Source organism: Hemicordylus capensis, chromosome 6 (genome assembly GCF_027244095.1).
Source record: "Hemicordylus capensis ecotype Gifberg chromosome 6, rHemCap1.1.pri, whole genome shotgun sequence".
NCBI lineage: Eukaryota > Metazoa > Chordata > Lepidosauria > Squamata > Cordylidae > Hemicordylus > Hemicordylus capensis.
Genome location: NC_069662.1, coordinates 155,136,092 through 155,162,862, shown reverse-complemented (window position 1 = coordinate 155,162,862; position 26,771 = coordinate 155,136,092). Strand labels below are relative to the sequence as shown.

Genomic DNA, 26,771 nt, shown 5'->3' with positions numbered 1-26,771 from the left:
TTCGGTTTGGGGGTGAGGTCGAAAACTGGTCGAAGAGCACCCAAACCGGGCGAAAGGGGCCATAAAGAAGGCTGGCGGGGGGAGGTGGAACCTCTGCAGATTCCCCCAGCCGCCTCCAGGAACTTCCCCAAGGGGAAAATCAGGTAAAAAGTATTTATTATTATTATTTTAACTTTTTGGAGCTCACAAACCACCCAAACATTGGGGGGTGTTCAGTCTGGTTCGACCCCAAACAGTCAAACCGAAGCAGTTCAACGTCAAACCTGTCTGCACAACCCTAACATACATGGCTACCTCTTTGGAAGTTCAGAAGAAGACAAAAAGTATTGAAGTACCTTTTCCCGATCTTTATAATTGACTAATGTGGCATATATTTATTTCTACACAATCCAATTTTCTGGAAGTTGTAGAAGCATTGATAATGACAATGAAAGGCTGTAGTCAACCTTCCTAGATTAGTATTTGGTGAATAATTATATATTTGGTCAAGGCAAACCCTCAACATTTCTAACCAGCAACTTGAAGCACATGCAACGTATCCCAGCTTAACTTGTCCTTTTAATTTCAATTGGACTTCCTCAAGTAATGTTAGTAAGGATGTCAGCCACAAAGAAAAAACTATCAGCTCTCCTTTCCAATTAGCTAGCTACTCACTTTCAGATGCAGAGGAGATGGTTAGGATCTTAGGGACACAGAAAGTTGCCTTATTCCAAGTCAGACTATTGGTCCATCTAGCTCAGTATTGTCTCTACACCAGGCCTGCTCAACTTAGGCTTCCCAGCTGTCGTTGAACTACAACTCCTATAATCCCTAGCCACAGTGGCCAATAGACAGGGATTATGGGAACTGTAGGCCAACATCTGCAGGACAGCCAAAGTTGAGCAGCCCTGCTCTACACAGACTAGCAGCGGCTTCTCCAAGGTTGCAGGCAAGAGAGTCTCGCAGCCCTATCTTAGAGATGCTGTCAGAGAGGGAACGTCAAACCTTCTGCATGCAACTGCTCTTCCCAGAGTGGCCCCATCCCCTGAAGGGAATATTTTACAGTGCTCACATATGTAGTCACCCATTCAAATGCAAACAGTGTGGACCCTGCTTAGCAAAGGGGACAATTCGTGCTTTCTACCACAAGACTAGCTCTCCTCCCTAAATCTTGTAACTAGGATTGTAGAATTTATTTTAAGGACCTGGATTTTCCAAGTGGTTACACTGAAGAAATATAACACATCACAAATTAATTGAAGCTATTTATAGACTATTGCAAAGGCTACTGAATCAGAAGTATATTTAGGAAGCACCATATTGCTGAACAGCCTTTTGTTTAAAAAGCAGAGTTGCCAGGTCCTCTAGGGAAATCACATTTTTGTACTGAAGACAGAAATCTAGAATGCCTTCCAGTCTAAATGACACAATGAAATATTTACGCTAAATAGCAACCTGTGTTCTATTTGCCTAAATTAATATACTCTTGATGTAATGGCTATTGCTGGCTCCACTTTTCGTAATGCTCCAATAATAGAGTTTTGCAACGTGTAAAAGGATTATTTCAATCCAATCAGCAGGTGCTGGGATCAGTGTGTGTCAGACAAACACTTGCTAATCTCCTTTCTTACAGTTCCCAGCTGCCAAAGGTGCTCAGTGAAATCCAAATGAAATAGCTGGATGCAACCTGGTGGAGACTGATGCAGGGCTTTGTTTTGTCCTGCTCCCCAGCCCTTTTGAAACATCTGAAAATTACATTTTATTCTAACTATTGTCAGCAGTAGAAAGGGATGGCATCAGGTAGACTTTTTTTTTAAAGCGGGAAGACAAATGGGAAACGAAATAATTATAAATGCAAAGTTATAAAAATACACTTTGCAGATGCTGTTAAATAAGAACATAAATTATAATTCTGATTTACAGAATAATAGTTATTGTTACTGGGCACAATCCACTGAAAGGTATATAGGAATGTATCAGAGATTTCCACAAAAAGAATAATCATACCTGATATGGTTTAAACTTTAAATAATCCAAATTAGGCAATGATGTTTCATCCCTGCAATTATTTTGCCTGAAATAAACTTTCAACAAAAGAGAGGGGGAGGGGGACTGTTGTCAAGCGAGGAAATCCAATTATTATTTCACAAGCGTTTCACTTTTGCAGCTTTTTTTATTCAACAATGAAAACACACAAAAACCACCACTTTTATCAAAATGAATTGTTTCTTTGGCCACTGTGTAAAACAGGATGCTGGACTAGAAAGGCCTTGGGCCTGATCCAGCAGGGCTTGTCTTATGTTCTTATGTTTATGGCACAGTGCACCATTATAACAACAAAAGCTAATGGCACAAGATCTTTGGGGAACCAATGGTAATCCATGATCCCAGAACTTTATTCTAAAAAGTCTGTTGGTGAAAAATTGTATTTAAAATAATTATTGCCTTCCATTCACATAAGAACTTCTTAGTTAAAGACTGTGCTCTAATCAGATAGGTTGGTTTAAACCAGGACCGCACAACTTTGGTCTCCTGCAGAAATTGGACTACAATTCCCATAATTCCTGAATATTGGCCACTGTGGCTGGGGATGATGGGAGTTCTAGTACAACAACAGCTGGAGAGGTGAAGTTGTTCAGCCCTTGTTTAAATCAAAGTGTCCCATTTTGAATTTCATTTTTCTTGAAACAGCATGCAAACTGATTGCTATAATACTTCAAATATATGATTTGCAACTAGTTGCCTTTATACACTTAGGAACATAATCCAAATGTAGTCCACAAGACTTCTGCTCAACAGACTTCTATCTGCTTAGAGACAAAGTGGTATTTATTTGGCTCTCAATACATATGCAAAAATAGCAACAATACAAAAACACTAAGCAAGATCACTTACCTGGAGACTAAGTCTGTAATCCTAAACATACTTATCTGAGAGTAAATCTCAATCTTATTGAGCAAAGTAGGTCTTACTCCTGAGTAACAATCCATAGGATCATGCGGTACGTATCTAGAACTTTCCAGAAGCAGGAATGGGTAGTTACTGGGCAAAATAGTGTTAATTCATAATATGGGAAATAAACAGCCCTATTCAGCCAAAATCAACGTGGATTGGGGATGTTCTTGTAGTAGCAAGCATGACTTGTCCCCTTAGCTAAGCACCCTGGTTGCATATGAATGGGAGACTACATGTGTGAGCACTGTAAGATATTCCCCTTAAGGAATAGAGCTACTCTGGGAAGAGCTTCTAGCTTCCAAGTTCCCTCCCTGGCATCTCCAAGATAGGGCTGAGCAAGATTCCTGCCTGCAACTTTGGAGAAGCCACTGCCAGTCTGTGTAGACAATACTGAGCTAGATGGACCTGTGGTTTGGCTCAGTATACAGCGGCTTCCTATGTCCAGTTGTTGCACCTCCACAGATTGATGCATAGATCTGTATAAAGCCTATTCATGGAGGTGAGGGATGAGGCCAGCAAGGATTACACTACTTCCCCCTTCACACTTTTATTCACAATATTGTGTCGGAATGGCCAATGTCCATGCTGTTTGGTTGTTAAAGTTAACAACCTACTGCTCAAGAACTGAACACATCAATGAATAAGCTCAGTTACTTGGAAGGCATAAAATGGATGTACAAGATTACTCATTTGGGCCCTGTGGATCCTCTTAGTAAGAAATAGAATAGCTTATTCTGGAACCTAGGACAGTTTATCTCTTAATCTTTGGATCCAGTAGGATAGAATCGCAATGCATGACTTAGTGTGCCATTTATAATGTTTGACCTCAGAAGTCAGATTTCTCCCCTCTTTGTTTCTCTTTTTAACCAAAAAAGCAACCTTAAACTCAACAATGGACATACTGTGCAATGTTATACATGCAGTAGAACCCAGCATTTGTACAGCTGTGCAAGTGTGCTGTTGTGTAAGTGCAAAATTGTGCCATTTGGCTTCAGTGTTGCACAACTCTACACAATTTTGTGCTTGCACAACAGCACTCTTGCACAACTGTACAAACATTACATTCCACCATCTGTGTAATGCTGCACAGTATGTCAGCCAATGTGTTTGATCAGATATTCATGAATGAATATCTAAATCATAAATTCAACTACCACATTTGAATTACACTGACTTTTTTTTAACATTTTTTAGACTAACTTTTTTTTTAAAGTTATGTGTTATTTTTTTTTACTCCTGAGACCAAATCCACATGTTTATTAGGGATGTGCGCGACTCGATTTTCCCCCGAATCAAATCACTCTTGATTTGTTTTGTGTCCGAATCTGTCCCTCAGAATCGATTTGGATCCGGATTGATTTAGACCACTTATAAAGGTCCTAGGGGCACCAAATTTGGGTGATGGGTAGGTCCCCATGGGTGCCACCTACTAACCAAATTTCAAGGCAGTTTTTAGTTTTTACTGATTTTGAACATTTCCGCCATAGGAAACAATGAGGATTCGAAGTTGCCATATCCTAACCCTAACACAGATCCCTAGCTTTCATCTTTTTTTAAAAAAAGCTAAGCTAAGCTAAGCTCTAGCCCTTGTAGAAGTGGAGTTATGGAGCAAAATGTGCATTATTTTTCAAGAGTTTGGATTCTTTGGTGTATAATAACTTTTCCTCATAATGAATCCCTATGAGGATTCATTGCACACCTTCATTTCTTCTATTCATTTTGACTGTCACTGGACAGTGCCAACTGTCATGTGCCAACTACAGCCCCACCCCACCTGCAAGGCAGTGGAATACTCTTTTTATTTTTAGGAATATTGAAATGTTTAGATTCTTTGGTGTCTAATAACTTTTCCTCATAATGAATCCCTATGAGGATTGATTATACACCTTCATTTCTTCTGTTCATTTTGAATGTCATTGGACAATGTCATCTGTCAACTGCCAACTCCCCACCACCACCTGTGCCAACTCCCCACCACCACCTGGGATATTCAGTTTATTTTTTAGGAATTTTTGAAGTGTTTAGATTCTTTGAGGTCTTCATTACACACCTTCATTTCTTCTGTTCATTTTGACCCCACTCCTTTGAGGGTGGGGGTGGGGAATTAGTGGCATCCCATGTGCCAACTACCCCCCACCCCCACCCCGCAAGCCACTGGGTACTAAGTTTATATTTTAGGATTTTTCTATGTGTTTAGACTCTTTGGTGTGTAATGAATTCTCATAGGGATTCATTATGAGGAAAGGTTATTAGGCACCAAAGAGTCTAAACACTTTTTTTTAAAAAAAACTTAGAACACAAACTGAGTAGTACCCCACTGCCTTGCGTGTGGACAGCAGGGAGGGGTGTAGTTGGCACATGGCAGCTTACAGTTGGCACTGTCCAAAGACAATCAAAATGAATAGAAGAAATGAAGGTGTGTAATGAATCCTCATAGGGATTCATTGAGGAAATATTATATACCAAAGAATCCAAACACTTGAAAAATAGTGACCACAAACTTTGCTCCATAATTCCACTTCTACAAGGGCTAAAGCTTAACTTTTTTTAAAAAATGAAAGCTGGGAATCTGGGGAAATTGATAAGAAGGATCCAAATCTTGATTTGGACCTGAATCTAGCCAATGGACAACAGGGGTGATTTTTTCTGACTCCAAATCACCAGAATCAGCTGTATTTGGGTACAAATTGATTTGTACCTGAGTTGATTCACACATCTAATGTTTATTGTACCAGCTTGGGGAGAAACATCTTCATGGCATCTTTTTATGCCACTCTGGTAATGTGGTGTAGTCTTTTTCATCACAAGATGGTGGAATTTGAGGGTAGATCAGTGGCAAAGCAACTGCTTTGTATACAGAAGGTCCCAGATTCAATCCCTGGTATCTCCAGGGATAAGACTGGGAAAAATCACTGTCTGAAACCCTGGAGAGCCACAGCTAGTCAGTGTAGACCAGGGCTGCTCAACTTCGGCCCTCCTGCAGATGTTGGCCTACAATTCCCATAATCCCAGGCTATTGGCCACTGTGGCTGGGGATTATGGGAGTTGTAGTTCAAAAACAGCTGGGGGGCCTAAGTTGAGCAGGCCTGGTGTAGACGATACGGAGCTAGATTGACCAATGATCTGACTAGAGCAGCTTCATGTGTTCCTGCAAATGTTAAGGTAGGAAGGGCCATTTTACTGGCCCCACTCATTATGGGCAGCTTCCATGTAAGAGAAGATACCAGGGAAGGTGCCATGCAAAAAAGGAGGTTCCCATGCTACTAAATGTGGCTCGGGTTCAAGCTGTTCCATGGGCAAAAAGTTCTCAACTTAAATACAAACTTAGCCTATTTAGGCTGAGAGCTTTTTCATCACCTTTGGATTTGTCTGCAGTGGAAGTGGCAGCTGACTTAAAGAGCTTTAAAGAGTATGAGATTGCACACATGTACAAAGTTATACAATTTGACAACTGGACATTGATACTGCACATCATTTAACATATTCAGCCAGGGCTGGCATTTTCTCTTAAAAAAGAATTCAGCAACATGGGAAAGTCTGGGCATATTCACATGACCCTTTGAATTTATGACAGCTGTACTGTCCTGCAGCTCTGTGCCAACTTTCAACACTGCCATGGGCTGAGTAGATGCTTCTTGTGAATGCCAGTAATATGTGGATCACAGTTTGCCATTTGATTCCAACTTCCTGAAAAGCTGCTGCTGAAAGCCAGCACGGGCTGATGAAAAACTATATCTGCCATGAGTTCAAAGAATTACTAGAAGATACCACCATCACACCATTACATGATTTTCCAATCAGAGATTTGATCTCCATATTAATTACAATCCATAGGACAGGATAAAAAAAATGTGACAAATAAAGATATATTGATTTGGAGTCTAGATAATGACTGGAGATGCCAGATACCATTCACCTATGAAGCTGAATGTATATGGAGCTGTCAAATACATCAGCTCCCAATAAAAAAAATACTATAAGCTCTGTGGAGGAAGGGCAGGATACCAACCTAACAAAACCAAAGCAAAAACCAGGACAAATTACTATAATACTCTATAGATTCAGTGAAAAATGTCAGTTGCAGCCCTACAAGCTAATTATAATCTGTGCTGAATTTCCCCCTTCACACACATTTATTTATTTACTTACAATATTTGAGATGGAAAACAAAGTGGAATATTTCCATACCATTTATTCATGCCAATAGCCTGTGTTTAGATATGTTCACATACACATTTGACAGACAAAGAGTGAGCCACAAATACATGACAGAAGTCTGATTTACTGACCCTGAACTAAACTGTACTGAGCACTAGAGAAAGACTGGTCCCACAAGCACTAGATAAGAATTTATTTTTTTTTACATTTCTTTCCCCACCCTATCACAGCAGTTTAGAAGAGCTGGTTACTACATATCCCTATTTTGCTGCATCTTCAAAACAATTCAGAGAAGAAGGTTAGGCTAGCAGGTTCAAACCAACAAAAAACAATAAGATCCCCACCAAACTATACACTTAACCATATAATGAGAAGTAATCCACAACTTGATCCAGTGTAGTACTATAAGTGAAAATATTTACTGTCTGTAACAAATATCTGTAATATTTACCAACCTTCCAAAGTGACATATTTGGTTTCATTGATATGTTTTCCAATGGTATATGTTTTGTCTTATCTCAGACTGTAAATATTTTCAGTTATAGTACTACACTGGATCAGGTTGTGGATTACTTTTCGTTACATGGTTATTTATTATTTATTTATTTGATTTATATACCGCCCTTCCAAAATGGCTCAGGGCGGTTTACAATTAAAAAATTATTGTATCATTTGGTGGGGATCTTGTTAGTTTGATCTTGGAGACCCCAGTATTCATTATTTATCTTCTAGGCTAGCAGGTTGTCATTCTGCTACCTGCCTGCAGAAACATGCAAATCTGTAGTACTAGGTATGCAAAAGCCAGCTGTGGTAGGGGAGGAACCTAGTTATTGCTTGTGGAGTTGTATGCACATCTCTGTTTGGAAGCCTATAACCTGTCTCCCTACATGTGAAACAGCACCCCACAATTCATGGCTGTCGCAAGTCACTTGAATTTCAATAAAACCTGTTGTACTCTGAATTGGGACCACCCATATCCAACGTCAAATACATTTTGCTATCCCAGCAGACATGTTTTTATTAATGTGCTTTTCCACATTTCACAAACAGCTTGAGCATCTCTATTATCAGACAGAAAGTCATATGCTGGCAACCTAACATCTCCCTAAGTGCTGCTACTGATCAAGCAATGAACTATGCCATAAATGGTAATATACAGCTTAACCATATTATAAGATAAACTCCAACACCTCCATCTTCATTACAGACCCCAACAATTTAGTTTCCTCTCCCAGTGACAAAAGGAGTCATTCAGTTCATAACAAAGCAAAGGGTGCTATCAGTCAAGCCTGGTGAAACAGTATTTGCCTGTACAGAGAACTATACAAACCCAAATCTAAGCAGTGTGACCAAGCTAAATGGGATCACACACTAGTCAAAAGGTGAAACTGAGACACATTAACATGTGGTACAGAAAAACACAACATGCTGTTCAGTGCTTCCATAATGGGATGCTACATTAATGAAAAGAATCCATCTTCCTACTGTTGATATCAACAGTAATCACACTACAGCTTCTCTCCACATGAAGCCACAAGGACAAATCTCTTTCTGGCCATGAATGAAAAGCTACGGAAGTATAAATCTGACCCATTTGCTTCAGCGTGAACCATCGGGAACAGTGGGCAGTGCCAGCCCCACAACTTAGCACATTGTAGTCTTGATTGCAGGTTGGTCTCTGAGGGGGGGAATATGTGGGTAGCCCTACTTTGCAATGGGGAGTTACCTCTGGTGGACCTTTGCGAATAGTGGGCTTTTAAAAACTGGGATACCAGTTTCCCAATTTTAAGTGCTCTGGAAAAGAGGTGACAGGGTTGACCATGTGTTTGTTGAGCATTCACTTGCCCTGTTTGTTTACAAAGTGGAGAGTGGGGTGTCCACTTTTTACACCCAAATGAGTGTTGAAGGAAGAGGGAATGACTGCCCCTCTTCCTTGCCATGTACCTCTGCTTTTAAGCACCTCCCGCCCGCCCCAGCCTTGCTCCAACACCAGAAGTGAGCTAGCCTGGGAGAAAACTGCTTAAAAACAGCAACAGGATGAAGAAAGGCAGAGGATGGAGTGGATTTCATTCCCCTTCCCCATAAATCCAACTTATATATTTAAAGAGTAGATATCCCCACTTCCATAGGCAAATGGGGAATGCACACCTTCAACAAACATAGAGTTGCCCCAAACAGGGGCATAGCTATAATTGAGCGGAAGGGTTCAAAGAACATTGGCCCCCAGCTCCTGAGGGCCCTCCAGCTCCTCTCCTTCTCTATTTTCTCCATTATCTCCCTTACTCTGGGGGGCCACCAGAGAGAGGGATGAACATGGGCCCCCTCTCCCCGAGCTACGCCCCGGGACCCAAATGTCTTGTTTGGCCCTTGGAACCCAATTCTTAAGCATAGCCGAAGAGCTTCAAACAAGGCGAAACTTCACTTGGTGAACAAGGAGACAGCTGTTAGCAAATCTACTTCTCTACAAGGTCTTTTTTTTTTTTTTAAGGATAGATTCTGCAAGACCTAAGTGCTCAAATAATCCCTACCTTCTAGCTCCACTGGCTGCTGGAATACTTTGTTGAACTAGCTCTTATATTATATGGTAGTTCACAAATGTGCTTGAATAAGCATGGAACAGAAGATTCTCAAAGCTTGAGTTTGAACTACAAAGGAAATTACTCATAATCCAGGATGGAATGTACTTACAGCCTACATGTCTGTGTCTGCGTAGTGAGAAGGCAGATCCAAAGATTACAGCTCCACACAGAGGCTGCAGAACAATCCTTGCGAGCAGGAGCAGCTCCACAAAGGAAATGCAGGAGCTCTTCCCCTTCCCCACCCCTAAGACAGACAATAACCTGGATTTGTAGCTAGCTGTGAATAAGAGCTTCTTCCTTCTGCCCACTTTAGGCTGACGTCTTGACTGCATCTCCTTAGAAGTAAATTCCATTGATTTTAAATTGGGCCTGGGGGAAATGCATTAAGGATCAGGTTCTGAGCCATTTGCAGGTTCCCATATGTTTCTTCAGCCTAATAATCTTGTTTCTCTTATTCTCTAGCACAGCCTGATCACTGTATCAAGCCAAACAGAGCACCACACTGAAATCCCTGACTGGTAATGACAATTAGTATTTAAATATAAATTACAACTATTGTGACAATTACAAGTTTCACTTGCTAGGCATTATGCAAATTATTAAGGTGTTTTGCTAGGAGATAGCAGCAGTAGTGCTTCCTCCTGCTTCTTCAGACCCTACAAATGTAAAATAAAACGATCATCAATCTCTGAGTCATGTTACAATGGTGCTTCACTGACATTTCCCAATACAAAACTGAGATCTTAAATGCTGGGTGTCCTCCACCCCCCAACTTCATCTCAGACATCTTTACGCTGCTTGGATATTGTACTGCTCTCCTGCTGCACATACCAATGCATATACACACAGCAAGGAGCTCTGCAACAGTGCACACATGAACAGCTTCAGCCCCCATAAAATATTCATACATCTGAAAAATATTTGCACCCTGCTGTCAATTTAAAAAAAAAAAAAAAACATGCTGCACATAGGAGACTGCTATCCTAAAGGCAAACAATGTTCGAGAAGTCTCTTTCAGGCAAAATGCTTTTGTCAAAATTATTTTAATAAGAAAGATTTAACAATTTCAACTTTAGCCATTAATCCTCTTTCATTTGAAACTATGCTGATAACAATTTTTGCTTGTCATTCAAATGGTAAGTAATAATTATAGATTTGAAGCTTCCATCCCTGCTTCATTAATAGTAAATTGCATGGAAGTCTGAAACAAAGTCAGATATCATACATCTCAAAATGCAATTTCCATAGCTTTCCTTAGTTATGTATAATTAATTACTGAGTTAATAAGGAGAATATGGTAAAGAAAGGGAGTTTATTCACCCAGGCTACACTCCTTTATCAACCCCCTTTTGTGCATTTATTTTTTTCTACACATCTGGGTGACAATAAGACCAGAAATGAATGTGTATATTACTGGCAGTAGCACTCCACAGTTTTTGAATTTATATCCTAATGCAGGAATGCTGAAGGGGGGAAAACAGATACGTTGTACTTGACTGTTCACAATCTTCACTGATTTATTTCAATGCATTTAAATATATAGTTTAAACTGAACATATATTAAACCTTTTCATTTTAGCATTTAGGATATTTCCTTCAAAATGGGCCAAACAATGCAAAATGTTCCATTTGACCTTAACACACACACTCCCTCCCTCCATTTGGCCTTGATTTCTTAGATGCAAAATATTCAGTTCACTGTAGGATAGGAATCAGCAACTAGAGGCCCCTGCACCAAATCCGGCTTCCTGTGGAGTGATGCCTAGCCTTGACATTGCCAAGCTAGAGGTGAAAGAAGGCACCTGTGGAGGGAAAGGCAACTGCCACAATGAGATGTTGGAAAACCACTTTGGAGAGTCACTCACTCTCACGCCCTTCTCAATACAGTATGCTATCAACACTACTGTAGTTACAACCAGGAGACTGGGATATTTTGCCCAGTTTGGTGTGATGGTTTAAAAAAATAATAATTAAATATTTGTGCACCATTTGCCTTTCCTTCTCAGTTGTTTCAAAGGAAATGATGTTTCACAGAAATGATGCGTCTCCCCTTTGCCCTTGCTTGGACAGACAATACTCCTATAGCTCTTCTTGCTCCTCTACTATTGCTCCTTTTCAGCATATATATTTCACTCACATATATAGTATTCTGTACAAGTATTACACTACTCTTGCTGTTCAATTTTTCCTAGTGGACCAACAGAGCTACCTGCCATTTTTTGTCTATAGAACATGAAGTGCAAAATTGTAGTGACCAGCCTCCCCTTCTGCTAAAGAGTTAATCGGAACTGAACCCTGTCTTAACTGACAAGCTGGTGAACTCCAGGGCTCAGTCAATCAGCACACCAGGTGAGTGGGACCTAGAGAGTTGTTGCCAGGAAGAAGGGAGTTCTTTGTTAGAAGAGAAGAAGCTTGGCTGGAGCTGCAGAGAAGGACATGTGTCCATTGAGGTTGGCTGCAGGAGAATAACTCTGCAGATTCTTGAAAGACAGGAGGGCAGGAAGCTTGAATTCTCATCAGGCATTTGATGAGTTCAAGGCAAGGAGCCAGGGCTTATGGCTTCGAGAAGTTTAGCATAGGGAAAAGTTTGTTTAGTCAGACTTTGCATTAAGGATTGTTATATTTCTTTGGGGTGTGTGCTTTTGCATATTCCTGATACTGTTCTATTATTGTTTACTAGTAACATAATTAAAATAAGAAACACTAGCCTACGCCCATCCTACCTAGGGTGTTGTAAAAGACTCTATAAACATTTAAGCGTGCATTAAGGCAACCTATTTTTGTAACCCTACTAAGTATTCTTAACTTTACCTAAAAGCGGAGAAAGCCTCAGACAGAAGCAGTCTGTAATAATTGAATAAACCTATTTTTTTAGTTCTTTTCTTTTTACAAGCCTCTCCGAGTTGGTTTTTAACTCAGGAAAATAGGAATTTCTCTGGCGCAAACACGTCCTCAAATGTTCAGCAGCTATCAGTTTTCTCACCATGTGTAGGCTTGCTCATGGAAGATCTTTGTACTTATCCAATAGCAAAATAAAGAGAGTTTTTCCTGGGATTCCATCTGAAGCCCTGGGAGATTCAAGCTCTGTCAATAAGAGGGGTGTTGGTGGCTGCATTTTGGACTTACTGATAATACAGAATAGTTTTAGGAGAAGCCTAGCCAGGCAGCTCAGTGGGGATGATTCAGCATTTCTTTCCCTCACATGAGCTTGCTCTGAGACAAAGGCTGTAATCTGCTACAAACATGGCCATTCACTGTAAATTGACATCTGACAGGTACAGTACATGAATATTAAGTACACACATTACAAGCACACTAACATAGGCAAATTAATTTCTGCCTTTATGCAAAACTGTACACACAAAAGCCCATCTCTGCCCTATGGTCCCAGAACCCATATGACCACCTAGAACTGGAAAAGCTTAGCGAGATGATCTCTTGAAGGATGTCAGCAACTCTGAAACTCCCTCCTCCCAAGAACTCTGCCAAAGGTAATAGGAAGCTACCTTATGTCAGACCATTGGCCCATCTAGCTCAGTATTTGCTACAAAAACTGGCAACAACTCCTCCAAAGTTGCAGGCAGGCATCTCTCTCAGGGAGGGAATGGAGATGGCAGGGAGGGAACTTGGAACCTTCTGCATGCAAGCATGCAGATACTCTTCCCAGGGTGACTCCATCCCCTAAGGGGAATATCTTACAGTGCTCACACATGTAATCTCCCATTCAAATGCAAACCAGGGCAGACCCTGCTTATGTCAAATTCTTCTGGAATTGGCAAGTAATGTTTTTGTATCCACTGACATTAGGTGGCCCCGTATCAGTATGTATGTATGTATGTATTTAATAAGTAATGGAGAAGTCTGGGGACATACTCTCAGGAATGTGCATGAACCTGTTCAGTGGTCTATTCATAGACTGCTGAACTGGTTTGCAAGACTGGTGTTTGGGCCGGTTCGAAGGTGCGTGGGGGGTAGCTTTAAGGCACGGGGGACGGTGTCCTTACCTCCCCACCATGTTTTCCCCTCCGACGCTACTTCCAAAACTGCTGTTGAAGGGCGGTTGTATACCCACTTGCTATCCTGGTCAGCATAATACTGGAAATGGCCAGCGCACATATGCTGGCCACTTACAGTATTATGCTGACCGGGGTGACAAGAGGGTATACAACTGCACCACAAAAGCGGTTTTGGAAGCAGCGCTGGAAGAAACACGGCAGGAGAGGTAAGGCCACCCTCCCCCCGTGTCTTAAAGCTACCCCCCACGCACACACTTCCCAGGAGTGCACGGAACCAGTTTCATGCACATCCCTATAGACTCATAGTCAGCCTAAATGTTTTGGAGGGAGGGTCACCAAAAACATAGGATGGCCAGCTTGTCTGGCCTCCATCAGTCCTACGTGCAAACAACATTCCGTTATTAAAAAAAAAAATTGTTTGCAAAAAATGTGGGGGCAGGGGGCATCGATGAAGGGAGCGAGGCCTGCCCTAGCCCCCTCTGGCTATGAGTCTGTTTGGAGGGTAGAGTTTTTATAAACACACCATATTAGACATAATTTAAAGTTAAGATTTTCAGGTGCCATTGATTTGAGTTAAACACATGGTTATTAATGCAGTTGGAGTAGTGCATTATATTCAATCCGACTAAACACTGAAGAGATAAGTATAGAGAAGACCAAAAGCCCCACCCACTCCTTCAGTATGGGCAGAATGAATGTATTGAGAGGGGGCCCAGGATCACAGCAGTAAGCCCCATTCCTGACTGTGTACCAGTCAGGCACTTAGGAACCCTGCTTTTTGCACGCACATGGGTCTGTTCATGCACATAGGTCACACACCCCCCACCACTACCAGTCTAACCAAAGAGAAGGTGTGAACAGGGCAAAAAGGATATGTGCCTCACCAGTCCTAGGAAAAACTACTTGTGATTAGTCCTAATTAAAAAGAAACAAATCCTAACACTGTTTGGGGACCTCAAATGAGAGGGCTCACCACATCACACCACCTCAGTGTATTTTGGGCTGAACCTAGGAGTCAAATGGCCTTAATTATAAGCATGCTGAATTTTGTAATTATTTGCCATGCTTCATGCACATCTAGGACACTAAATATAAATGTTTACTTTAAAAATGAATGTTCACAGCACTTCTCAATAAGCTTTTGGTCCTCCATTTCAATTCCCTGTTCTGAGAACACACAAATAATGTAAACGAATGCAATGTGCCTTCAGCGATTAAAAACAGAAATGGGGAAACAATAGCTGTTCTTTGACCTTATTTAGCCTCTAAGCTGAGAGCCAGAACTGCCACTTCCAAAGAATGGTACAAGTCAGTTTTCCTGGCAGGTAGATAAGTGCAAAGAATAATTTATTTCCTGGTATCTTTCTACTTGGCTATCTAGGCTCCAGCAGTAAAATAAAATTTCTGGCTAAACACACGCATAGAAACAGGTCAACTATATATTTTCAAACATCAGGGCTAAACACTTTCACCACTCAAAGTAATGAGATTTTAATTAATGCACACTGTATTTTTGTACATATTTGCATTGTACAGGTTGGTTCTTTCTTCTGGGTCTACACTGACACACATTTGCAAAGTTTTCCAATGTAATTGTCCACGTTTTACTGTTTCCAGAACAAATATTGTTTTTGCATGTTGTCAAAAACATTTGAATGTTTTTTATTCTTAAGTAGAGAAAAGCACATGCTTCTTTCCCATTTTCTGATCTGATGTTAAAAACTCTATATTTTCAATGTCCGGTTTCAAAAGATAAGAGACTTCCCCACATCACCCATCAGGAAAATAACAAATCAAAGAAAAGCAGAACAGGTCTTACAAATATGACCTCATATAACTGTGTAGCATTTGTGAGAACAAGAATACCTTTAACCAAGATTATTGGGTGCCTTTCACATTACTTATGATCATCCCAGGATAGGAACAATCCCGAGTTCCTGAGCACAAACCTTCATCATGCGAGAGAACAGTAAACATTCAATGCATTGGAAATCTAGTACTGGCATATCTCGTTATGCATGGATCCAGCATCCATGGATTCACGTATTAGCAGCTGGGGAACTAATGCCTGACCTCGGCATATGTGGGGGAAAGGGTGGGGAAAGGTTAAATCCGCATATCTGTGGGTTGGGGGGGTGGCCATAAACTACCAAGGAGATCATTTACAGTCACCATTTTGAATGAGGTAGCCATTTTGCGGCTCATTCAGTTTTTAAAATCCCCTCCCACCCCCCAAAATCACAGAATAATGGCAAAATTTGGACCTCTGGGGGACATTGCTAGAAGCCCGTGGCGCATAGTAGGGCACTTTGTGTTTTTTGCCCATTTTCTGCAAGATTTCCAGGCCTCCAGGAAACTAACCCCTGCAGTCACATGGACTTTAATGACCTGGTCTTCGCAGTTTAGCTATCTGCTGTAATTGTGGAGAATGGAACCCCCGCGAAAACTGAGTTCCACCTGTAATGGTTTCCAAGGAAGGTTCCCAAGATGCATGGTACAGCAGACTGGTAGATGGGGCCAGACTACGGAACCAAAGACCGAGACCACTGGAACAGAAGCCTCTGTTTTCAGAGTTTGCAGCTCAACAAGGATAAACTCCCTCCAGAGATGAAACAGCTACCTCTGTGGAGCTTGAGAGAATAGAAGCAAATCGTTTCCCATGCTTTTTTTTTTTTTTTTGCTTGCCTGTGGAGAGGGGGTTAAAATACCTTGCCTCTACTGGAAAGAAAGCAAGGTGCACATGCAGACACATACAGCAGTGCTTGTATTGGGCATGTGACTTTCACAATATGACCTTCCATACCGCATCTTCTGACCCCACCAAAAAGTCTCCCATACATGCTTTTTAAAGGATACTAGAAATACTAGCATGGGACAAAACATCATTTGTTCAACTTTCCACTTAACAGTTTTCTTGGCATTCAAGCTAAATAAACCCTTTCAATTTTGACCTCCTTATAAATTGTTATTACTGGCTTCAAATAAGAGCAGATATTTTGTCTGCCCTTTGTCTTTCACACAGATCAAGAGAGAACACCACAGAATTTCCTTGAATTATTGCTAAACTATTTGCTTATTTTAGGCTCAGTGGGTTTAATCCTCCCTGCATTCTCCTCTTGCAGTTGTAATTCCCAAGATGCTGTATCATTTCAACTGCCCTTTTTTGAACCCTCACCACCTAATGCATAACATATGTTGCTTGATAGCTAAAGAAAATACATAGGTTCACTCAAGGTTGAACACCACCAGCTGGATGCTGGACAATGAAGTAAGTAACACAGCTATATTCCTAACTTACTTTAAACACCAGAAACCTGCACAAACATCTGACAACTGATACTAACAATACCTTGTTATCCAAGTATTAATTAACTAGTTACTTTTCCCAGTTGTGATAAGAAAAAAAATTAGTTCTGAGAGGACCTCAAAAGAATTGTGAACAAAGGATAGTTTATTATCAGGAACCTAGTCAATGTCTCTGAATGCATCTCTTATAGTTCAGTTTACGACATGATGAAGCTTTAGAGATGGTAACTAGAAAAGCTAGGCTTAAATTCAGTGCCTGGTGTTTGGGTTTAGCCCAAGAACTGACCAAGATTCAAGAGGCGACTTGGCTTACATTAAATTGGAACTGGGAATGTGTCCAATTCTAAAAGATGAAGCAACTTTAAATAAGGGAGTTGCTTTTATCAGAGGAGATAGAAAGGTTTTTTGTTTGTTTTTTAAAAGGTAAGGTGTTGCAAGTAGAAAACTTCTACAGGCCATGTTATGGACGTAATTACAGTTCTAAAGATCGTGCTGTTGAGTCAGTGTCAACTCCTGGTGACCACAGAGCCCTGTGGTTTTCTTGGTAGAATACAGGAGTGGTTTACCATTGCCTTTATCCCACGCAGTAGGAGATGATGCCTTTGCCGTGGTCACTGAAGTGAGCATCTGCCTCCAGCACCTTCCTATATCGCTGCTGCTTGATATAGGTGACTACAAATATATATTTAGTAGGCACAGTCCGGGAAGCACAGCGGTGGGGATTCAAACTAACAGCCTCTTGCTCTCTAGGCAAGTTGCTTCTCTGCTGTGCCACTGCAGCTGATAATTACAGTTCTAGAGACTCTTTATCAATGCAAAGCTCAGCTATGCATCCAAATGTTATGACAGGATAAATGTAGAAAAAGCACTTTGTACAGCATGCACAAAATCCTATGTATAAGTAGCAGTTTTTCATCGATCCCAAAATACTGGAAATCATCTGACAATTTCTAGCATTCATCAAGCCATACAAACAGAGTTGTTAGGCTTCCACAAGACTTAAACCTGGGGCCTTTTTCTCATGCCAGGTGTCAGTTACTGAACACATGCAATAAAAATTCCCAGCACCCAGTCGCCTAAAAACCTTGACATTCATTTCACATTGCTGTATGGGGCTGGCACCTACAGTTCTAAAGCTGGCTCTTAAATTTATTTTATTTGAGAGTCTGGAAAATTGAAATACTTTTCAGCCCTCTCTCTGAACATGTCCAGAGGAATTTTCATTAGCCACTAAGCAACTACAGCCATTCCCCACACATATCCAGGACCAGAAGAAAAGAATTTCAGTTCAGATGAAATTATACCTTTCTGTTAATATATGAACACACAGGTTTGCAAGTGTGAACTTTCTTACTTGTAAGCAAGTTTAATTAAAATCACTTGCTAATGGGTTACACAGGCTAAACCAGTTGTGCTTATGGCTTGCTTTGCCATGCGTGGGGAGGGGACACAGTTTTTGCTTCTCTCTCCTGCAAACAAAAGTCCTTTTTCATTGCCAGGAATATGTCCCTGGAGCAGAGGGGAGGGGAGAGCTGTGAAAATCACATCCCGATCCCCCTGCTCTCATGCTGCGAGGCAGCCTTAAGCACAGCTGGTTTATGAGCTACTTGCAAAGGCAGAGCTCTGGCTGCACCTCATGTGAAACATTGGGGCTCACTACCAAACAAATGTCCACCTTAAGTGGCACAGTGGGGAAATGCTTGACTAACAAGCAGAAGATTGCCGGTTTGAATCCCCGCTGGTACTATATTGGGCAGCAGAGATATAGGAAGATGTTGAAAGGCATCATCTCATACTGCACGGGAAGAAGCAATGGTAAACCCCTCCTGTATTCTACCAAAAGAAAACCACAGGGCTCTGTGGGCGCCAGGAGTCGAAATCGACTTAACAGCACACTTTACTTTACTTTCCAGACGAACACAGTGGCCAACATTCCACACAGCAGTTTACTGGCATAGGGACACACCTTGCTGCTGTGCCATGTGAAAGGCGCCCCCAATAGTGTTGCACAACAACTTAAGACAATATCTGTGCAGATGAACACTGCCACTTCTAGTGGAAACAATGGAAATAGTGCTGCATAACTGGGCAGACACTATTTTAAGTTGTTGTGCAACACCATCAGGGCTGTCTTTCACTCTCCAAAGCTACTCCAGTGAGTGCCTAACAGGGGTCAGGTGTACCACTGTGTTGAATGTTGGTCAGTGGAAGTAGAAACGATCATTTTTTAAATTTATTGTTCAAGTTTTTATACTGCCTTTCATAAGGTGTCCCAAGGCAGTAAACAAAAGTTATAATACAATAAAACTCCATAAAAAATCATATTTAAGACCTTAAAATCAGTTAAACAGTAAAAACCATAAACCACGAAAAAACCACTATTTATCTTATTTAAAAGATAAATAGATGCAGGAAAGCTGAAAAACCTGGCAGCCCCTAAGGGGTAAAAGTCTGAACAAATAAAAATGTCTTTAGTTGTTGTTTTTAAAGCAGCCACAGATGTCAAAGAGTGGACATTCACTGGGAGAGCATTCCAGAGCCTGGGGGCAACCACAGAGAAGGTCCTGTCCCGCCTGCACAATAATTTAGCCTCTCTGAATGTCGGCTCATGAAGCAAAGGCCCTCCTGACAACCATGCTGAGCAGGCAGAAATCCTTGGGAACAGGCGATCCTTCAGGTATCCAGCACCCAAATCATTAAGGGCTTTAAAGGCACCTCAAATTGGATCTGGAAATAAATTGGCAGCCAGTTCAGCTCTTTCAAAATAGATGTAATATGCTCCGAGTAAGCAGTTCCAAAGGGAACTCTGGCAGCTGCATTCTGCACCAACTGATGTTTCCAAATATTCTTCCAGGGATTTAAATTCCCACATAAAGCGCATTGCAGTAATCCAGCCATGATGTGACTAAGGAATGGGTAACTATGGCCAGTTCTGCCTTCTTAAGGAAGAGACACAGCTAGAGCATTAGCCGAAGCTGTACAAAGGCACCCAGGCCTTTGTACAAAGGCACCTTCACCTGGGCATCCAAAAGCAGAGCCGGGTTCAGCAACACCCTAAGCTGCACACTTGCTCTTTCAAGGGGAGTACAACCTCATCCAGAGCTGGATGAATTACCCTATCCCGATTGGCTTAATGGCCAGCAACACCTCCATCTTTTCTGGATTTAACCTCAATATGCTAGCCCTCATCCAACCCATCACCACCTCCAGCACCTGGTTCAATACATCCACTGCTTTCCTAGGATCTGCCAGTTAGATTAATTTTTTTAAGCGAAAAAGATTTACCTCAGAGCTCACATACACCTATCTATTCTAATAAGCAATAGGTTTTATAAGTGGCCAGCATGTTATTAACATGTTCAAAGCTCCCATGACATACATCATAGAAAGGAATCTGAACAATAATCAATAAATTACTTTAATAAGTGATTATTAACACACATATATTGTGTGTTAAACCAAAGGAAAACCAAAATAAATTTAAAGACTAAAATTCTAAGATTAGTAATAGGAGAAACATTGTTTTGGCTTTTAAAATGTTAAATTCTTTTTTTCCGAAAAAGTGGGCAGGGATCATTTGATTTATTCAACAATTGCTTTTTTTTTTTTTTTTAACAGTTCACATGAACTACTACTATGCAGCTTAACTCAACACTTGTTCAATGTGCCATAAAGAAATATTGCCTTACCAATATCATGTGACCAGTGGAGATGTCCATGTTGGACTGGACTGGTTCTTCACACCAAGATGAAGTGCTGCTTCGAGCAGAGGGACTTGGAATGGGTCCATCACTGAACTGTGAAGATATGCTGTTGATTCGCGAGGCGTGCAGAGGCTCTGGGTGATCTGTTGATTTGACTGCCATACGCTGACGACATAGCTCCTAGCACATAAACATTGTAGGATTAAAACCCAGCATCTAAGGAATGCATCTTGTAATATATGCACTGAACACACGTAGGCTCAATCCTATACATAGCTCTACTCTTGTGGCTGCCTATGAAGCCTATGCACATAATTGCAAGTCACAGATAAAATGAACATGAGAATGGACATTTGTTGGTATTCATGACTGTAACTAATATTTATAGGTATGTGTACAGTACAGTACTCCCAGTAAGAGGGAATCCCAGATGTTGTTGACTACAGCTCCCAGAATCTCTAGGACGCAGTCGGCTTTGGCTGAGGATTCTGGGAATTGTAGTCAATAATATCAGGGATTTTCTGTTAGAAGGAACACTGGTACAGTATATATATTTTACAGCACTGATGAACATAAAATCCTATATTACATAAAATTAAAAATATCTTGTAACTTAATAATATTATTATTAATATTAATTTATTAATATTATTTTACCTTGACTGCGGGAAGATATAAATGGCTGAAACATGATAAATTGTATTTATATCTAGATTTCTATAGCCTACATTGCTGTCTGCTCAAGACTGTTAGGATTCCTCCAAGTATGAGATTTCAAAACATATGGATTTGAAACAGATTGTGGCTGTGATAATTTGCTTACTCTAGAAGGCTGACTTCACGTGAGCTACTTTGAAGGTTGTAGAATGAAGCTTGCATAAGATAATTAAGCATTATGGAAACATGCTTTTGTTGAAAAATTCAGATAAATAACTTCATTACACATTTTGAGACTACTGAAGTTAACAAGGTTGCAAGGAAAAATAGAATTTGATCCTGAATAGGAAGAAACAGCAGACAAGAAAGCACCTGAACAAACAATTTCTCAAATGTAGATTCTAGCTGCATTTTTCTTCATTAAAGTGATGTAAACAATGGCCTTATACCACAGTGTTTGCTGGATAAGTTGCATTAACTAACAGAAAATATACCCCAAACAGAAATGTTTTTAGCAGAAGCATGCACATAAGAAGCAAGACAACACAGAAAAAACAGAATATATCGACACAGAATAAAAAAACAGAATATATCAGATCAGATCTACATGAAACCCATGAGCATGAAAGGTAAGCAGTTACATTGTGCCAATGACTGATAATCAAGAGTTGGTTCCATTTTGAGATGCTTTTTAAAAAACTAAAAACATTTAGCTTTTTGTCCAGTAATCACTAAGCAAATAATAAAGTGTTTAGAGTTTTTTTTTTTTTTAAAAAGCAACCCTTAAGAAGTGAAGGAACACCTAACATTCTAGGAACTGTTGAAGCTTAACATAAATCTGAACAGTGACTAGAACGACGCTGGAAGTCACCTGAGCATTCAAAAAAACAAAACAAAACCCAGACACATAATAATTATATAGTTATTTGTCTCTGCTTTAAGAAAAGGCTCCCCTACCAGTGACCTGGAATGTGGAATATCAGTGAGCTTTTTTGGTGGTAGCCCCCTCTCTCTGGAATTCCCAGCCACTTAATCTTTGGGTGGCACGTTCCCTGGCAATCTTTGAAAAGAATTTTAAGACCTTTCTATTTCAGCAGGCCTTCCCCAATATCTCCTGAGCATCACGGTTTGTGATTATTCATTTTTAACCCTCTCTTTTTAAATGATAATTTATTATTGCTGCTGCTATCATTTTTACTGTTGTCATTTGCAGTTTTTGTTAGCTGCCTTGAGACTGCAGAGATAAGGTAGGGTAGAATTTTTAAAATAAAACAAATTCATTCTAGTCATTCAATTTATGTTATTTTAAATTTCGTAAAGACCCACGTAGATGCCATCGACACTGGGAAAGTGTGGATATTGTGGATTATTAATTGGACTCAACACTGCTGAAGTTAATGGGAATTTTATCATAACATTAACTGGAATTAGTATTTCATAGCTGACCTCTCTCCACCTCCCCCCATATATACCACATAAAGTGGGACTGAGTAATTTTGTCATCCACAGAAACTCTAACTGATCTAATCTGAGACAATTTGGGTTGAGAACATCACAGATCTTGGGGAAAACTGCTTGTAATCCTCAAGCTGTCACCCTCCACTCAGTTGGTTGGGCTCTTGCTGATCTGGTTTTATTTTGTGATCAACATGAGGCAGCTCATTTACAACAACTAGCTGCAATGAAAATGGCCAAAATACTGGCCAGATTTCTGAAGCTGGGTTGATTTAGTGACCAGCTCTACCTCTTTGAAGACCAAGAAACGTTCCCCTGCTTTGTAAGCAGTCTATCTGCTGATATACATGAATGTTCAATTTCTTGTCAAGTTTTCACACTGTCACTTAGATAAGCAGAAGTCACTTCCTCTTCATCTGCATGCATTTTGAAAAGCCTATTTGTCTATTCGGCTGCATTTTTTATATATTCATTTATTTGATATATAGCAACACATACAGTCTTTCAGGGAATCTTCATGTCAGAAAAGGGAGACAGACTATAAATCTTTTATTTATTCATTTAATAAACAAAGTCACCATTGGCTAAGGAGCCCTCGCTGCCCATTCTGACTGAAAACTTACCCGAAATCACATTCCAATACATTGCCCGACCCACAAAGTTCAAAACAAGTCTATTGGTAAATCCAATGGGGTTCGTTTTTCTCTATTGACCAAGTGCAGTGCATCAGTGCCTGGAGCAGCCAAAGGCCAAGTAACCTGTGTCTGATTCCACACTGAGATACTCTTTAAAATGGCTTGAGGACCCTTGGTACCATGTAAGTAAGGGGTTCTGAAACCTGGATCCCCAGATCTTGTTAGACTACAACTCCCATCATTCTCTGCCACAATGGTGGGAGTTGTAGTCCAACATATGGAGAACCAAGTTTCATTTCCTCCCACCCACCCTCCCCTTATATATGTTTAGGCAACTCTGCTAAGCATAACACCTACTGCCAGGCAAATGTATAAGGCATTTGCCTAAGGAATCTTGTCTACTTTTTATGCTCCCTACCATGTAAAGAGGAATCATTTTCTTCCTTTTATGCTTAAATATCATGTGATTCCCTTTAAAATAAATCTTTTTTTTCTTTTTAGTGTATACTGTTCCTTGGATTTTTCAAACCTCTACTACGGTTTATTTGTATCATACTGATACTCAGATAATATTAGGGTTCTTTTTAATAAGGCAAGTATAAGCTGTTCACTGGCAGTTTGAGGAGCTACCTTTTTTCAAGGCTAGAATGAAATATAATAGATATGGAACAGTAAAAGGTAATTGATCCATCAATAATATATGTTAGGATGATTTCTTTCCTTACCAAGAGGTTCAAACAGAAATCCAAAATACCAGTTCCGCTGTCAGTTATAATTGCTTTGCATGCCCATGGAAGCAAAACCAGATAGCTGGTTATATAATAGGAAGGCAAACGAGGATGTGTACAGCACAAAATGACAAACTTCATATTTAAGGGAATGCACAATGCTTACTCTTTTCCCCCTTCATATTAGCACAACTGCTTCCACTATCAGAAGGAGCATGAAACAAGATTTCCCCAGAGCAATGAGAGCTCTTCAAGTTCTTCCTTACAGCTCAGTCCTGTCTGCCTCTTCTGCTGCTGCAGCTCAACCAGGGAGTTTCATGGCAACAATTCAAAGCAACATCTTTTACTATGAAAAGAAGGAAGCCTCCTTACTCTTGCTCCTGCCTGGGCAGAGGGGTACAGCCCCGGCAAAATGACTTCTTGCACTGATACCAGCCTAGTGCCCAACTATATGCTTTCCTGGCCATTGCCCAGCAGACAGTAGCAATGAGCTCTCAATCTATGTTTCAAATGTAATGTATTGAATGGAGAGTGCCCATAAAAGTGCCAGGAATCAATTACCCCCATGTTCCCTATTAGGGCTGACACACATCCAGTATTTTACTAGGCTGGCCACTAAAACAATGCCCTGCCCGGACACCCTCCCCGGACTCTGAAAAGGCAGCAAACTCAAGAGGTTCTTGCAAACTCTACCTCTAATTCTCCAGGTTGCCCTACTACGCCATCCCTGAACCACCACATTCTGTGCTGGCTCCATCCTGATCAGTCAAGGTTCTGCTTGTTAGAGGTTTAGAGGGGAGATAATTTCTCTACCCCACCCTTAGTGGAAGTGCACAAGTTTTGAGAGCACTACTAATTAATATTGGCTTGAGACATGGAGTTAAAGTTCTAAGTAAAGTATTTTATTTAGGAAATATATCAGAGAGATAGGAAAGGCCTACATGCCTTGCTTCTTGCTACATCAGGAAGGGAAGGAGGGAGAAGAAGTCTGTTTCTCTAGTGGGAAAGTGAAACCTGAGACCATCTAACAAAATCTAACAAAGGGGGACTACAGAAAGCATAGCCAGAGGGGATTCCAATGCTTAGACTCCTATGGGTCAACAGGGTTGCTGGAGCTATCAGGTGCTGCATCTCCAAAACTGCGTTGGCTCCACCCGCATCTTGCACTGACCAAGGGGTGGGGGACTCAGTATTTTTGAAGTAAGAGGCTGGTAACCATATTACCACCCATGAACCAAGGCCCCTTTCCTCTGCTGCATCTGCCTTAAAACTTAACAGAGCAATTGTGGACTGAAACCCAGCCTCTAGAACAAGCAAAGATGAGATCATCATCATATCTGCCCATTTGTGACTACTTGGGCTGAGCAACTGTGGTGACACTTGGAGCACTTTAAATGTTTTCTACCTTGGCTTCATTTCTAGCTACTCAGGGTGTGCTCTGTGTGGATCCACTTTATCATTCCAAGCTGGCAATATCAGTTCTACTAATTCAGTTTTCAGTCTTTTGCAGCCAAAGACCTCAGAGTCTCAAAAGACTTTCTTGAAACGGAACTGGTATAGTAGACAGAGAGAACACAATTCAGCAGGCTTTTTATTTGTGTAGGCTAAGCTCTCTTCGTATATTTTGGGATATATGTCAGGTGAATAACTCTGTTCCTAGGAAGAGTTTTGTTACCTTAAGTTGAGCAAGAGCACCTCCTCTGACCCAGTGCATCCAAAGCCTTCTGTAATGCCTCAGGCAATTCTGGGGTGAAATCTCCATTTGCATGGGGAGCTAGCCATACTAGAAGAGCATCACAGCCACCACCCCACCCCTTGCTTCCCTTTGGTACAAAGCTGCAGTGAAGATTCCTACAAGGAATACAATGGTTGGGGGTAGAGCTGGCCTTAAGTATATCAATATCTCAGATGAGGTAACTTCTCCCCACCCAACACAATATTCATCTCATCACAGATCCTGATGCTCCTAGGGCAATGATGGCCAACCTTTTAAGGAAACATGTGAAGCAGGATATACTGCCACTCTCATTTGCACTACAGTACATAAGCAGCACTCTGTGCCTTGAAGCACTTTTGTGATAGTCAGGGGAGGTAGGTACAGAAGTCTCTCTCACTAATAGGGTTTTGAACATTTAGCTCAGATCTGTTGGGGGAGTCAGGTCAAGAACAGTTTGTGGTTTTTTTGCTGGGCCTCCCCGTTTTGGTACCATTGCCAATTTGATTATAGTGGCACTACTGTCCCTCCTGTTGGAAGCCAACTGCTGCTGGCAGCTGCCATGAGTAAGCCTCCCCCCAGCATATCCCTTGAACACTACTCCCTTGAATCCCCCCCCCATTATTTCTGCCATCTGCAATTGAGATGGGTCATTTTGGCTCAGCTAGAGCAGCAGTCCCTCATGCTTCAGTCCAGGAATGCCACAAATGCACACTGCCTGTAGCACCTTTAAAACTTCCCATCCATGTTCACAAAGGGTAGCCATCCACCCTCACCAGTCCCCTAAAGGTTTCCCCAGACTACTCAGTTGCAAAGCATTGGATATGTTCTCAGTGATTCCCTCACTGCTTAGAGGGAATCTAACACAAGCCTATGACAAATGAA

The 26,771-nt window shown here is 40.9% G+C and overlaps 1 protein-coding gene and 1 long non-coding RNA gene across 7 annotated transcripts in view; one reads left to right on the top strand and one right to left on the bottom strand.

The window, feature by feature from the left end:
• The window catches only part of PTPRN2 (protein tyrosine phosphatase receptor type N2), a 914,460-nt gene that overhangs the window by 88,511 nt on the left and 799,178 nt on the right, over positions 1-26,771 (bottom strand). For all 6 annotated transcript variants that reach the window (XM_053263441.1, XM_053263436.1, XM_053263440.1 and 3 more), the window contains one exon: positions 20,683-20,877. In XM_053263441.1, coding sequence (XP_053119416.1) covers positions 20,683-20,877 — 195 coding nt within the window. The remainder of the gene's footprint in view (positions 1-20,682; positions 20,878-26,771) is intronic.
• On the top strand, positions 20-21,794 carry LOC128330474 (uncharacterized). The gene is made up of 2 exons (XR_008310115.1): positions 20-143; positions 20,612-21,794. It is a non-coding gene; the product is annotated as an uncharacterized LOC128330474 (long non-coding RNA).